Here is a 15923-nt window from a genome sequence, read left to right as displayed (position 1 = left end):
ATGACGTTACCTAGTTAGGTCATGAAACGTCTGCAAGAAAACCACCAAGCTCAGAGAGCAACATGGTCCCCTCAATGCAAACCTTCCCTAGAACATATCTGAACAAGGCAAGCATCTCGGTTTTTCTATCCTCCCCTATCTAGCCCAACATTGCCTCTTGTGCCAAAGCTGCCTATATTTTTTATTATTATTATTATTATTATTATTATTATTATTATTATTATTATTATTATTATTATCATCATCAACATTATTAAGATCAATGTCCCTGAGAGGAAGCTACAAAGTCAAGATCAAAAAGAAAAAAAAGCAGAAGTCACCCCAATGGTTCAAGTCAGGGAGCAAAATACAGGAAGCACAGTTGCAAAAGGCTACTTCCTCCAAACACTGGAGGTTACATGATTCTCCCTTCTCAACTAAGCCTTGTTCTTTGGCACATAAAACCCAACCCTTGTGTCCAGAGTCGAACAAGCAAGCCACTCGGTCCATTTTATTGGTCCCCGTTCCATTCAATCTCTTGGTCCATCCTCATCAGAAGAGATGAGATGTCCTGGGATTCCTCGCTTTTTTTAGGGCCGAACGGAGAGATTGATTCATCTGTTCGGTGGTGAACTTCATGTCTTTAGCAGCTTCCACAGCCCGGCTTAAAGTCCAGTTCAAGTCTTCCAAACTGGCGGAGGGGAAGCAAAAGGGACGATCCTGGAGACGCTGCCGTGATGTTTTCCACTCTGAGGCTTGCCGTCTGCTGGAATCGTAAGCTGGGAGAGCTGCCGAGGAGCAGATTGAGGTAGTCAGCGGTGGCGGAGAATAGCTGTCCAGAAGGAAAGAGAAATGGAGAGGTCAGACAACTGTCGCAGCAAATGTTTGCACCCAGCTAAACCTCGGCTGATCCTTGGAAAAGCTAAGCAGAGGTGGACCTGGTTGAATGAGAAACTAGCATGAAGCCAAGGGTTTCCAACTCAACAGAGAAGTCAAGCCAGCAAGCTAAGGTTGCCAAGATCAAGTTCAAGCAGACCTTAGCTTAAAGGAGAATATTTGTAGCTGGGGGTTGAAATGAGGAGTCCTTGGTGCTCTCTGAGCTTGGTGGTTTTCTTGCAGACGTTTCATGACCCTAACTAGCTAACATCATCAAGGCTGATCATCTTCACCATTACTAGCCCTGATGATGTTACCTAATTTGGGTCATGAAATGTCTGCAAGAAAACAACCAAGCTCAGAGAGCACCAAGAACCCCACAGTCGTCGTCCTCCTCCTCCTCCTCCTCCTCCTCCTCCTCCTCCTCCTCCTCCTCCTCCCCACACATCCCTCTCTTCTAGTACTGATGATGTCACCTACTTGAGCACCAAGGGCCCCACAGTACTCCTCCTCCTCCTTCTCCTCCTCTTCTTCCTCCTCCTCCCCACATATCCCATTCCCTTCTAGTACTGATGATGTCACCCAGTTGGGTAATGAAATGTCTACAAAAAATCCCATCAAGCTCAGAGCACCAAGGACCCCACAGTCCTCCTCCTCCCCACACACCCCACTCCCTTCTAGTACTGATGATGTCACCCAGTTGGGTAATGAAATGTCTGTAAGGAAACCACCAAGCTCAGAGAGCACCAAGGACCCCTCAGACCTTACCTTACAAAAAATTTGGATGCCGCCCTAACCTTGGCTGATCTCTTAGGAGACATGTAGATGTCCCTTTGTGAGATTGTCCAGACCAGCCAGGAAGAGGACAGCGGTGGCTTTGCAGATGTTTTTTTTTTTTTAAAAAAAAAAAAACCTTTATTCGCCAAATAAAAATTACAAATCCGAGCAAGCAAAACTAGAAAATTAAAATGGGTCAGGGATGATAACGCACACGGGTACCCCTTTAGGGACTTCTTAAATATGGAGTGAGGTCCACAGAAGTCAACTTAAAATTAAATTAGAATGAAAACCTTGGGAAAGTTAACGGCTGAGGCCACTAAATCAGGTAAGCTGTTCCAAAGTTTGACAACTCGGTTAACAAAAACCCGACTTTTTTACAATCGAGTTTGGAACGGTTTACATGAAGTTTAAAGCGGTTGTTCGCACGCGTCACTAGTCGCTAGTCTCTGATTGTTAAGTGTGCCTGGACTAGAGATTCAGCACTTTCCTACTGCTAGGTAAGAAAACTAAGACATCATCTATTAAATCCTGTGGGGGAAAAACATTACTTACATTATGGACGAGAGTGGGCACTGTGCCAAGGGAATAGCCGGGATGTAATTCATAGAGGTAGCTGCAGATGGTACCGCCCAATACCAAAGACCTGCCTGTTTTGGTTGCTGGTGGTGGGTAAACTTTGGTTGAGTCCCAGAGATTTCTTCTGGAGCAATCTCCTTGTGGTCTCCTGCCCCTAAGAAGGACGAGAAAATAAAATAAAATAAAATATACTGGTCACCATATCACACACACAAAAAAAGATGTTGAGAGTTTGGAAAAAAAATTCAGAGAAGAGCAACTAAGTTGATCCAAGGCCTGGAGACTAAAACGTACGAAGAACGGCTGCAATAACAAGGGCAGCATTTTAAGGAAGAGAATAACTGTACGGATGAACAGCTGGGTTTTAGACTAATGAACTGGATTGAGAGGAATTTTCACACCCTTCAAGGCTGGCCCCATCTTGAACCGTCAAAAGTTTGTCTCACCGGCTATGTCTTTGTTCCTGGAGTTTGCCAAATCCTTACACGAAGGACACATCCATCCTTCAGTCAGTCTTTGCTTAGAAGGTCTGGATCCATCCGTAGGGGAACCTTAAAAAAAAAAGCGGGAGGGGGGAGGCGAAAATTCCTGTTATAATGAAATAGGCTACAATGCTAAATGAGCAGATAGGGAAATAGAAGCCTTTACGAACAAGCCTTAGTTTCTGAGACTTTTGCTAGAAATGTAATCAGCAAAGGGGTTCTTGTATCTTCTGAAAGGCATCTCCTTTTGGGAAATGCAGATCTCCTAAAGTTTTGCAAGCTTTGCTTATTTGCAGGTGCTCCGGCAGGGAATCTGCTGAGACTTGGAGGTTGATGGAAGAAAGAAAGAAAGAAAGAAAGAAAGAAAGAAAGAAAGAAAGAAAGAAAGAAAGAAAGAAAGAAAGAAAGAAAGAAGAAAGCAAGTAAAGAAAAAAAGAGGAAGGAAGGAAAGAAGGAAGGGAGGGAGGGGAGGGAGGGAGGGAGGAAGGAAGAAAATAAGAAAGAAAGAAAAAGCAAGGAAAGAAAGAAAGAGAGGGGGGGAAGGAAGGAAGGATAAAAGAGAGAGACAGAGAAAGAAAGAGGAGGGAGGGAGGAAGGAAAGAAAAAGCAAGGAAAGAAAGAGAGAAGGAAGGAAGGAAGAAAAGAAAGAAAGGGGAGGGAGGAAGAAAATAAATAAAGAAAAAACAAGGAAATAAAGAAAGGGGGAAGGAAGGAAGGAAAAGAGAGAGAGAGAGAAAGAAAGGAGGGAGGGAGGAAGGAAAGAAAAAACAAGGAAAGAAAGAGAGAGAGAGAGAGAGAAGGAAGGGAAGGAAGGAAAGAAGGAAAGAAAGAAAGAAAGAAAGAAAGAAAGAAAGAAAGAAAGAAAGAAAGAAAGAAAGAAAGAAGAGGTCCTGATTTTTAAACAGCAACGAATCAAAAGCCGGTTAATGTTTAACCAAGGGTTCCAATCATTTTTTCTATCCTTGCCTGTGTTCAATTCTGGTTATGACAAAGGGGATGGAGGGCAGGGCACGGAGCTGGTTGAAACTTGATTCCTCACCTGCAAACATGTTTTCACATTTCTCTGGAATTGTCCGCTGGTGCAAAGGCTCTCTGAACTCTGCTCACCAATTGTTCTTGAACAGGGCGATCTCCCCGTTTAAAAGATCAGCTCGAGTGTTTTTGAAGCAGATCTTTTTTGCTCCTCTGAAAATGTCTAACGAAACCAAAGCCAAACACTTCCCATATGTTTAGAAATTCTCAAATGGCCTGGATCATCCTGAAAGATGATCTTCTCCAGCTTGAGTATTCTCTAGCTAGACTGGCTTGCAGCACCCATCCGCCAAAATTTGAAGGAAACGGGTTCTGCTTAATTTGACTTTTGGTGAACCTAAAAAAAAAAAAAAATTACTCAACGCTTCAGCTAACTAATTGGGAGAAACGAGGAGCAGTTCCAGACAACTTTATGTGTTTCTCGCTTGATGACATTGGTTAACAATCTGGAAACCTTCATCCGCTTTCTCTCCAACATGGAATGGCATCCAACAAAGGGAAGTGTGAGTTTGGGGTGTCTTAATTTGCTTGTTGGCATTAGCGAAATTCCATTGATCGAGCCTGCAACTTAACAGCGGCAAGAATTGTTTTTGCGCAGAATTGGAAAAAAAAAAACGCCCTCTGAAGACGACGTAATTAAAATAAATACCGCAATGTGCAGAAATGGATAGACTGGAGATGAAAGAAAAAGAAGATCCAGAATATTTTCAAGTTATGGGACGCATTTTATCGATGGCTGGAAAAACGGGGTAGCGAGCAGGATTTGACTCCGTGTTATTAGAATAAGACCCGGACGGTCACGTCGTTTGTTAAGCGCTTATGAGTTGCAAACTTCAAAAAAATAAACAAAATAAAATATACACTAAAAAGAAAAACAAAAAGGTCTGTAGATCCTTTGCGTGAGAAGTAGATCAGCTCCCTTGTCTCTCTATATTTAAGAAAAAGGGATGCTTGATAGCTCAGTGCCCTCTCCTTCCAGTTCTTGTCTAGTTTATAATTTCCCATCGGTGTCCAGAATGCCTTTGTACGTCAAACGTTTCTCATAACTGATTAAATTTGCGTGCACAAACGCTTCCGTTGTCGAGATCCATCGTGGTATTTGTCATTTTTATCTTTTCCCATGTCTAAGCGGGATGCCTGCTAAGCGGGTTCTGCCCCGTTTTACGAGCTCACTTGCCAGAGTGGTTACGTGAAACACTGCGGCTGTCAAATTAGCCACACGGTTGTTAAATGAACCCAGATTTTCCCCCCATTGACTTTGCTTGTCAGACGGTCGCAAAAGGGGATCACACCTGTCACACTCCTGAATGTGTGATGCCACCAAGGAATGTATCACCGGAGGAGATCTGCGTTAGTCTCTGGCAGAAGAATGTCGGGAAGTAGCCTGGGAAACACCTTTCCCAGCTAACAATTTTTATTCGAATGTGTTTTTTTTTTTAATGCATCCGACGATGGACGCTGCCGTTTGCAAAAAACTGATGCCTGATGCCACTAAACAAACAATCGTAAGTCGAGGACTACTTGTATCACACAGAGGCAATGCACATCAATGGTTACCTTTGGTTTCCTTGCCTTGCAAGGGAACTGCAGAGTCTTCTCCGTGATGTAACTGGGCATTCTGAGGATCAACAGAAGAGTTTTCAAGTCTCTTTGGCTCTTGAGACTCCAGAGTGGAAATGGGATACTGTGTCCCTAGGAAAGCAAACAGAAAGAATCCAGCAGGTGCCGATAAAATTATAGAATACAGAAAGACAGAGTTGGAAGGGACCTTGGAGGTCTTCTAGTCCAGCCCCCTGTTCAGGCAGGAAGCCCTATATCATTTCAGACAACTAACTGTCCAATCTCTTCTTAAAAACCTCCAGAGATGGAGCATCCACAACTTCTGGAGGCAATCCGTTCTACTGGTTCAATCAATCAATCAATCAATCAATCAATCAATCAATCAATCAGAATAGACCTGAAAGGGACTGTGGAGGTAATAATAATAATAATAAAGTTGGAAGGGACCTTGGAGGTCATCTAGTCCAACCCCCTGCTCAGGCAGGAAGCCCTATACCGTTTCAGACAAATGGCTGTCCAGTCTCTTCCAGTGTTGGAGCATTCACCGCTTCTGGAGGCAGGTTGTTCCACTGGTTAATTGTTCTCACTGTCAGGAAGTTTCTCCTTAGTTCTAGGTTACTTCTCTCCTTGCTTAGTTTCTATCCGTTGCTTCTTGTCCTGCCTTTGGGTGCTTTGGAGAATAGCTTGACTCCCTCTTCTCTGCAACAGCCCCTCAACTATTAGAAGACTGCTATCCTGTTGCCCCTAGTGCTTCTTTTCTTAGACTAGACCAGGGATAAGCAACCTTGGCTCTTTTATGACTCGTGGACTTCAACTCCCAGAATTCCTGAGCCAGCATAGCTCAGCATGGAAACTCTCCATTTCTCTTCAGCATGGCTGGCTCAGGAATTCTGGGAGTTGAAGTCCACGAGTCATAAAAGAACCAAGGTTGCCTACCCCTGGATAGACTAATGTGGAACATTGAATCTTAGGGGTGGAAAGTTCCAAAATTTGCATCCTTCCAGCGAGTAAATGCAAACTTTTAAGGGACTAACAGAAGGGATTTTGCTTATTGATTTTGCCCCTCCTCCTTGCAAACCTAACTCCCTTCTAGCACTGATGATGTTACCTAGTTTGGGTAATGAAACTCCCATGGGTGTATGTTGGTTTACCCTACGGTGGTTTAGATGGTGCTCTTACCTGTGTAAGGTCCCCAGACAGTGCGTTGTTTGGAAGGTCTTATCCTGGAAGCTGGCTGGGGTCTTCCATTCTGCAACTTTGACGTTGCGTCATCTGACTCGGAAGGAGCTAGGAACAAAGCAGGAAAAGAGAGTCCTCAGATTAATTTGGTACGTAAAGTCTGACATTATCTCAGGGGTTCAAACAACACTGGGGAGCATTAACTGAATTGCAGAAGAGCATGCAATTGCCAGGTTTGACAAGGGGCTCAATCTAATCAAAGTATTTAATATGACTAGCACTGATGATGTTACCTAGTTGGGTATGAAATGTCTGCAAGAAAGCAACTGGGGTCAGAGAGCACCAAGGAACCCACAGTTGTCCTCCTCCTCCTCCTCCTCCTCCTCCTCCTCCTCCTCCTCCCTGCAAGCCCCATTCCCTTCTATCACTGATGATGTTACCTAGTTGGGTAATGAAATGTCTTCAAGAAAACAACCAAGTTCAGAGAGCACTAAGGACCCCACAATTCTCCTCCTGCTCCTCCTCCTCCTCCTGCTCCTCCTCCTGCTCCTCCTCCTGCTCCTCTTCCTCCTGCTCCTCCCTGCAAACCTAACTCCCTTTTAGCACTGATGATGTTACCTAGTTTGGGTAATGAAATGTCTGCAAGAAAGCAACTGAGATTAGAGAGCACCAAGGACCCCACATTCCTCCTCCTCCTCCTCCTCCTCCTCCTCCTCCTTGCAAACCCAACTCCCTTCTAGCACTGATGACATTACCTAGTTTGGTAATGAAACTCCTGAAAGAAAACCAGCAAGCTCAGAGAGCACCAAGGATCCCACATTCATTCTCCTTCTCCTCCTCCTCCTCCCTGCAAGCCCCATTCCCTTCTAAACACTGATGATGTCACCTAGTTTGGGTAATGAAACACTTGCAAGGAAACAACCAAGCTCAGAAAGCAAAATATTTTAAACAGACAGCACCCCCTATTTAGAGAGGATCATTCTTTTTGCCTAAAATAGGGCTCTCTACCTAACTAAATTAATCTCAGGGTCCTTCAGATGCTTCGGACAATATTTTGCCACTGGCCAGATTGACCGGCGTGGCTGCCAATTGAAATCCAGAGACTCTCCCAGACACCACGTTTCTAAATTCTAGACTAAGCCAACAACATTTAAAACCTTTGCCACCTACTGAAGTCCAATTCGGATTCATGTGGGGCCAACGGTGGCTTCTGACTCCTCCGTTTTGGTTCAGTCGCCAGAAATGACCCATCGTATTCCACCACGCTTTTCCTTGAGGTTCTGTGGAATAAGACAGCATGTTATACCAAGGCAAGACTATAGCCGAACACAAAACAAGAAACTTGCCCCCCTTTCATTCATTCTCCCTGATACTGTCCCCTCTGGATTCCTAAAATCTGTCTGGATTCGTTTGACTCAGATGTGATTTATTCTAATTTTTTGTTTGTTTGTGTGAACACAGACAAGGTGTATCACGAACAAGCCTGTATGGTTTAGCATTCACCTGGAGACAAGGCTACTATGGTTTGCTAAATTAATTTGATGAATTAAGGAGAAACTTATAATAATAATAATAATAATAATAGTAATAATAGTAAAGTTGGAAGGGACCTTGGAGGTCATCTAGTCCAACCCCCTGCTCAGGCAGGAAACCCTACACCATTTTGGACAAATGGCTGTCCAGTCTCTTCTTAAAAACTTCCAGTGTTGGAGCATTTACTGCTTTTGGAGGCAGGTGGTTCCACTGATTAATTGTTCTCACTGTCAGGAAGTTTCTCCTTCGTTCTAGGTTGCTTCTCTCCTTGGTTAGTTTCCACCCGTTGCTTCTTGTCCTGCCTTCAGGTGCTTTGGAAAATAGCTTGACTCCCTCTTCTTTATGGCAGCCCCTGAGATATTGGAATACTGCTATCATGTCCCCCCCTTGTCCTTCTCTTTGTTAAACTAGACACCCAATTCTAGCAACCGTTCCTTTTATGTTTTAGCCTCCAGTCCCCTAATCATCTTTGTTGCTCTTCTCTGTACTCTTTCTAGAGTCTCAACATCTTTTTTACATCGTGGTGACCAAAACTGGATACATTATTCCAAGTGTGGCCTTACCAAGGCATTGTAGAGTGGTATTAATACTTCACGTGATCTTGATTCTATCCCTCTGTTAATGCAGCCTAGCACTGTGTTGGCCTTTTTGGCTTCAAGGAACAAAGTCCAGTTTTCTTTTGAAAAAGCATCGTTGGGACAACCCTGACCTGGATGACGGAGCATCTTCAAAGACATGTAGTTATGAAGAGGCTCACTAGAGGAACGTTTGCCCAGAATCTCTTACACGTTCAACAAGAGCTTGGTTCATCCCTTACCCTGTTGGAGGGATGCTTGGATAAAGGTGAACCAGGTCCTGGATGATAGATGGGTGGGGAGAAGAAGACTGCCGATGGAGAGACTCTTCTAGACTTCGTCGCAACCGAGAGACTTCATATTGCAGAGCTTCAATGGCTTCGCTGGCGGAGGAATGAAACAAACACGGGAACACCAGGTTGACTTTGACAACTGCTACTAAGCGTGTGTTGAAATCGTACCAATTTTATCCAAGGCAAAAAAGGGCGGACACGAGTTTTACGTGCTTCTCTCCCTCTTCCCGTGCTGGAGGGATGGGGTGCGTGTGTGAAAAATTACAGGTAAAAAAATTGTTTCGACTTACTCTCGCTCCAAGCGTGTGTGAAGGACGTTCTTGTGGTGAGCCTGGGCCAGGTTCGGAGAAATTGGGGAGGGACTGGGAGAAACTCTCCCACGAGGAGGGGGGCTACCATCCAGACTGGTACCACCGTGGGTCTCGGTGTCTGTCTCGAAGTCAGGGTGAGCTGACAAGCAAGAGAGAGAACAAGCTATCACGAGTTTGCCTTAAGGACTGAACTCTGGTAAGCCTTCAAAATAGATACATCAAGATCTGTTTTTCTTAAATACGGTATGGAGACCACTGGCTAGAAGTCCCGTGGGATGGGTCCATGCTTAAAAAAAAAGGAGGAGGCTGAATTTATCTCTTGTACTTTCTTTCCACTTTCCACTTTAGCTCCAATCCCAATCACAGAAAAATTAAACTTATGGGGTGGGGGGAAACTAGCACATTATTTTTAACAGAATAATAAGGTGAGGAGGGACTTTGGAGGTCTTCTAGCTCAACCCCCTGCTCAAGCAAGAGACCCTAGACCATTTCAATCAATCAATCAATCAATCAATCAATCAATCAGAATAGAGCTGAAAGGGACCTTGGAGATCTTTTAGTCAAACCCCCTGCTGAAGCAGGAGACCCTAGAACATTTCAGTCAGAAAAATCTTGACCTAGTTCTACTGTAAACAGGGGAAGGGGGAGAAAAGAAAGGAGGAGGAGGAGGAGGAGGAGAAGAAGAAGAAGAAGAAGGAGAAGAAGAAGAAGGAGGAGGAGGAGGAGGAGGAGGAGGAGAAGGAGAAGGAGGAGGAGGAGGAGGAAGAGGAGAAGGAGAAGTTGTTCATGGTTGTCCAGTCTCTTCTTCAAAACCTCCAGTGTTGAAGCACCCACAACTTCTGGAGGCAAGTTGTTCCACTGATTAATTGTTCTCACTTCTCCTTAGTTCTAGGCTGGTTCTCTCCTTGATGAGTTTCCATCCATTGCTTCTTGTCCTGCCTACAGGTACTTTGGAAAATAGATTGACCCCCCCCCTCTTCTTTGTAACAGCCCTTTAGATAAATTGTGGCAGCCCCTCAAATATTGGAACACTGCTATCATGTCACCCCTTCTTTTCACTAAACATTTTTTCGTTAATCACTTCATTAACATGGTCTTGGTGACCTGGGATATATTTTTGAACAGTGTTGATCCTACGCCTTAAGATCTGATCTCCAGGATCTGGGACTTGTGAGTTGTGATGTATACTTATAGATGACAGCTTGATACTGTTCAGAAACATTGAGATGCTGGCCTCCATAGTTGAGTCAAAGCTTCCTAAGCAAACAGGCGAACCTTGGGTAGCTGGGCATGATGGAGGTGGTACCCCATCCACATGTGGAGTTCAACTCACAGTTCTCATTGTCTTCGGGCTCCCTCTCATTTGTCCACCTGCAAGGAGAGGTCTTCTGGAGGGGGCTTCTTTTCACCAAGGTACGTCTGCTTCTCCCAGCCTCGGGCTTCACTTGCCCAAGTGATTGGTTGGATCCCAACTGCTTCACTGCACCTGGTGCTTTCTTTGAGGATGGTGAGCAGGGAGGCTCATCAATCGTAGATGATAGTCCTGGGGTGCTGTAGGACCTGGAACCAAAAAACCCAGGTAGGTAAAATTGGTAAAGTGCATTACATTTGTTTTCTGTTCCGCTACATGTGCTTCCTTTCTGAACTGTGGACTGCCCTTCCGCGGAGGGCAGAATTAACAGGCTGGAAGGAAAGAGAAAAAGGGGAGTATTAAAAGTGAGTGAAATTTGAAAATAGAAGGGAAGAAGGCTGCAGAAGAAGAAGAAGAATGAACAGGAAGGAAGAGAGAGTGTTGTAGGACTGAAAAAGTGGTACATAAAGGAGAAGGACAATAGCTAACATGCTGTACCTCATCTTTGCCAACTGGCGCTTGGGCAACTGTGCCAAAGGGGATGCCCTGCTGGTTTCTGATCCCACAAAACCGCTGTCTGTCTCTGGAGACACAATGCGCAGATCCTGCAACAAGGACAGAGAGTGACTTATGGAGCTACTGGCCAAATCTAGACATCTACACTTCTCCTGAAGGCCACCAGGCTTGGTCATAGACGTATCTCCTTCATTTGGATTTACCTTCCTTCCCTGAATGTTAAAGATCTGGGTGAAAGGCCTTTAAGAAAAAGCCATAGCTCCATCCAAAATGGACTCAACCATGTCCAGTGGACTTACCTGGTGAGGTTTCTAACTATCTCCAATACCTGAAAGACCCCAGAAATGGGGAAACAAAAGTTTTCTTTCTATCCTGGTCTCCAAAATTCTGTTCTGGAGATATTTGAGATTATATTTCCTTCCTTCATCTTCCCAAGGAAGTCAATGGGATTCTCCCCCCCCCCACCCCATGTCTACCATCACAAACGTACCTCACACAACGTTGTGTTCGCCTTCCGGGGTAAATGTGGAGCTGCAGGTTCTGATGCTAGGCTTCCCCTCACACTCGCCATGCTGCTTTGAGGTGAAAACTCTGCCTGCTGTTTTCTGGAGAACGTCTTGGGGACAGCAACGGTGGGACTGTTGATCTCTGCAGGTTTACGAAGAGCTGCTTCAGCTTGGATGGAAGACAAACGTCTGCTCTGGCGGGTTGGCTGCTGGACCTTTCTGGAGTTCTTCTCGTGAAGTTCCCTGTCACAAAAAGCAAAGTTTGTGAACAAGTCCCTATATGTAAGGGACATGCGGATGTTTCCAAGAAGCTAATCAAGGTGGCAATTGACAATCTGACATGCAAGCTGAAGAATAACAGAATGGCAGAGTTGGAAGGGACCTTGGAGGTCTTCTAGTCCAACCCCCTGCTCAGGCTAGGACCATTAGTATCCAGAAGCCAACACAAACTCCAAATGTACGTTTGTAAAATGCAGACAAATCCTCCTACAACCAGTGTGTGCCTTGGGAAGCAAACATCTCCTAGCTAAGTGGTTCTGTGCAACTTAGACCTAATTCACAAGGGCCTAGAGACCAGAACATACGAAGAACAGTCGCAGGAATTGGGTATGGCTAGTCCGGTGAGAAGAAGACATGATAGCAGTGTTCCAATATCTGAGGGGCTGCCACAAAGAAGAGGGGCTCAGCCTACTCTCCAGAGCACCTGAAGGCAGGACAAGAAGCAGCAGATGAAAACCTATCAAGGAGAGAAGCAACCTAGAACTAAACAGAAATTATCTGACAGTGAGAACAATTGACCAATGGAACTGCTTGCCTCCAGAAGCTGTGGGTGCTCCATCACTGGAGGTTTTCAAGAAGAGCCTGTATGAAATGATAGAGGGTCTCCTGCTCAAGCAGGAGATTGGACTAGAAGACCTCCAAGGCCCCTTCCAGCTCTATTCGGATTGAAATCCTCCTTACCTCTTTTCTTAGAAACCAACCCTTCCCCTTCACTCAGAACCTCCATCCGTCCTTACCTCCTGTGTAGGAAATCAGAGTGATGCTGAAGTGTTAAAACCACAGAGAAATCTTTGTGGCAGCCTGGAGGCAGTGCCAGGTTTTACATGCAAGAGCTGAAAACTTGAAAAGTGGGGCACGATGGCCTCCAAACACACTCTCTTCCAGCCAAATCCCACGGCTTAAAAAAAAAAAAAAAGGACGTTGATTCTCAGCTATTGTTCCCACCTCTTAAGTTTTCCCCGCTGAGTTTTGACTTCCTTCTTGTCAAATTCCTGTCTGTTCTCCCTCCCCTTCTGCATTCTCTTCCTCTGCCTCCCTTCCTTGCCAAGGTAATCCATTTATAAGGCAGGGAGGGAGAGGGGCGAGGGGGCGGCGGGAAGGGGATGAGAGAGAGAAAATGAGAGAGAGAGAGAGAGAGAGAGAGAGAGAGAGAGAGAGAGAGAGAGAGAGAGACAGGAGAAAGAGAAAGAAAGAGACAGAGAGAGAGACAACAACAGAGACAGAGAGAAAGGGAGAGAGAGAGAGAAGAGAGACAAAGAGACAGAGAGACAAAGAGAAAGAGAGAGATGGGAGAAAGAGAGAGAGAGAGAGAGAGATGTTTATGTCCCAAAGATGCTTTTTCAAAAGAGGCTAAAGCTGCTTCTGACCCAGTCTTGGAAAGAAAACAAGAAAAAGCAAAGACGTTCTTTGTTCCTCAGCTTCAGATGATGCAGCTCAAAGAGCCAACAAGCCCTGTTTCTAATTTTAGTCACATCCTGGAATGCCCAAAGCACCAGAAAGAAAACAAAACAACAACAACAACAAAAAAAAGAGGAGCTGCTGCTTTTGCAAAAAAAAAATAATGTGGCCAAATATACGAGGCCAGGATTGGAATGTTAATTTTTCAAGTTGAAAGCATGGCTGTCCATCAGAGTCTAAAGCTTCGGTTTTGATCCGTCCCCTCGGTTAGATCCCGCTGTTCAAGGAGGGTCCATCAATCTGGTTTTTTTTTCCTTTCAACTTTATGTCCCACACATGCTAAAATATAAATGTTTGCGCTTTCCTCTGTGTAGGTGTGTTTCTTCAATTTTCTCATATATTTGCGTGCATGGTTTAAACTGGGAACTTGAACTTGAATATAGGAAGAACGGTTGCAGGAATTGGGTAGGTCTAGTTTAATGAAAAGGACTAGGGGTGACATGATAGCAGTCCTCCAATACCTAAGGGGGCTGCCACAAAGAAGAGGGGGTGAAAAGAAGGACTAGGGGTGATATGATAGAAGTCTTCCAACATCTAAGAGGCTGCTCCAAAGAAGAGGGAGTCAAGCTATTCTCCAAAGCACCTGAAGGCAGGACAAGAAGCAACGGATGGAAACTAACCAAGGAGAGAAGCAACCTAGAACAAAGGAGAAACTTCCTGACAGTTAGTACAATTAACCAGTGGAACAACCTGCCTCCAGAAGCGGTGGATGCTCCAACACTGGAAGTTTTTAAGAAGAGACTGGACAGCCATTTGTCCGAAATGGTGTAGGGTTTCCTGCCTGAACAGGAGGTTGGATTAGATGACCTCCAAGGTCCCTTCCAACTCTATTATTCTGTTATTCTATTCTGTTGTTCTGCATCTTATGAACTTCAGAGCAGTAGGAGGTCCAAAAGAGAAGCTTTTCTCGGTCATGTTAAGGCTGGAGGTGGCATCTTAGGTCTTCCAAGAAAATGAATTAGCTCGAATTGCTTTCTCATGGACTTACTTGGAGGCAGGGGGAGTTTTATTAGCCTCAGAGGACTTCTGCGGGGACCCATTCTTTGTCCCAGCAGCTGCGGTGGCTTCACGGCCCAGTTCTTCTGCATTGTGTTTGTGACTCAGAACCTCTGGCAAAGATCTGAAGCTGCTGCACCTTAGAATAGAAAATGGGAAATTAAGCTCAGCTTATTTGGAGAATCAAATAAGGTTTTTCCCTACACTGATTTCAACTTCTCCCATCTGATTTACCCTTAACAGTACCCAGGAGAGTGGAAAGAGTCTTCTCTTTCATCCTTCCATGAAGCTTTGATGACCTCAAGATCAGGTGGGAACACAGAGATAGGATGGTGCCAAGTCTGAATGAATGAACCCAGGGCTGAAAGTGCATGAAGCTTAGAGGAATCCATCATGGATTCTTTCTCATCCCCAACCTTTTTCACCTTCTTTTTTTTTCCACGGGTGGATATGAAGTTGAAGGACAGCCTTACTGGTCCAGAAGATGATCCAGGTCCTCCTCCTCCTCTTGGCGCTTGCAAGGTTGGGGGAGCTCCAGGAAATCCCCACCTTCTTCATCTTCTTCTTCTTCACCAGCCCCATCACTGATGGAACTCAAGTCCCCCTCCAGCTGGACTTGAGTGATGTTTTTCTTTGGGGTGGAGGCCTGCAGAGCAGATGAAAAAACTCAGGTGGGCCTACATGGAACCTTCCCTGGACATGCTACTTCCCTCACTCCCTCAGAAAAACCTTCTAAATATTCATAATTTCACCTCAGGATAGGGTATGCAGACAGCTGGGACTGGGGCATGGACGGAAGGCGTCGGGGTTCCCAATTGTTCCTCAGAAAGCTGGACTGAGAAGCCTGGATGTGATGGGGCCCTCCGTGGAGAACTCTCTGGTCCGATCCGTTGGTTCCACGCAGGCTGCTCCATTCTCTCTTTCAAGCCTTCCAGACGCAGGCCCAGATGGAAAATGTTACCTTCCACTGCTCTGAAAAACATTAAGCCGTAGCCAGAAGTCCTTTAGTTCAGTGGCCCCCAAACTTTGGGGGGACCAGGGATTGGATCTTTGTTTTTTCCATGGACTGCAGGGAGCATGGTTTTGTATGCTGCCCATGTCCCTCAGATGGGCTTCTCTTATTTGCAGGGACCGGTTCCCTGGCATGCTATCTATCTATCTATCTATCTATCTATCTATCTATCTATCTATCTATCTATCTATCTATCTATCTATCGTCTATCCATCCATTATCTATCTATCTATCTATCTATCTATCTATCTATCTATCTATCTATCTATCTATCTATCTATCTATCTATCTATCTTCTATCCATCCATTATCTATCTATCTATCTATCTATCTATCTATCTATCTATCTATCTATCTATCTATCTATCTATCTATCTATCTATCATCTGCCATGGTGTCGCAGTGCTTAGAATGCAGCATTGCAGGTTAACTCTGCCAACTGCCAGCAGTTCGATTCTGACCGGCTCAAGGTTGACTCAGCCTTCCATCCTTCTGAGGTTGGTAAAATGAGGACCCAGATTGTTGGGGGGGGGGCAAGAGGCTGACCCTGTAAACCACTTAGAGAGGGCTATAAAGCACCGTGAAGCGGTATATAAGCCTAAGGGCTATTTCTATTAAAACCCAATTGC

General features: G+C 44.9%; 1 protein-coding gene across 4 annotated transcripts in view; it reads right to left on the bottom strand.

Moving 5' to 3' along the window:
• Window positions 1–470: 470 nt before the first annotated feature.
• The window catches only part of AKNA (AT-hook transcription factor), a 34279-nt gene continuing 18826 nt past the window's right edge, over window positions 471–15923 (bottom strand). For all 4 annotated transcript variants that reach the window (XM_039362207.1, XM_039362205.1, XM_039362206.1 and 1 more), the window contains 14 exons: window positions 15035–15254; window positions 14756–14928; window positions 14275–14421; window positions 11534–11792; window positions 11026–11132; window positions 10510–10736; window positions 9156–9315; window positions 8815–8955; window positions 7635–7744; window positions 6465–6572; window positions 5283–5417; window positions 2658–2762; window positions 2188–2365; window positions 471–811 (listed from right to left, as the gene is read on the bottom strand). In XM_039362207.1, the coding sequence (XP_039218141.1) occupies window positions 532–811; window positions 2188–2365; window positions 2658–2762; window positions 5283–5417; window positions 6465–6572; window positions 7635–7744; window positions 8815–8955; window positions 9156–9315; window positions 10510–10736; window positions 11026–11132; window positions 11534–11792; window positions 14275–14421; window positions 14756–14928; window positions 15035–15254 (2350 nt within the window). In that variant the 3' untranslated portion in view covers window positions 471–531. The remainder of the gene's footprint in view (window positions 812–2187; window positions 2366–2657; window positions 2763–5282; window positions 5418–6464; window positions 6573–7634; window positions 7745–8814; window positions 8956–9155; window positions 9316–10509; window positions 10737–11025; window positions 11133–11533; window positions 11793–14274; window positions 14422–14755; window positions 14929–15034; window positions 15255–15923) is intronic.

This window comes from Crotalus tigris, unplaced genomic scaffold, assembly GCF_016545835.1.
Source record: "Crotalus tigris isolate CLP2741 ecotype Arizona unplaced genomic scaffold, ASM1654583v1 scf7180000019366.124370, whole genome shotgun sequence".
In the NCBI taxonomy this organism is placed as follows: Eukaryota; Metazoa; Chordata; class Lepidosauria; order Squamata; family Viperidae; genus Crotalus; species Crotalus tigris.
Note: the sequence above shows the minus strand (reverse complement) of the source record. Positions and strands in the feature narration are given on the sequence as shown.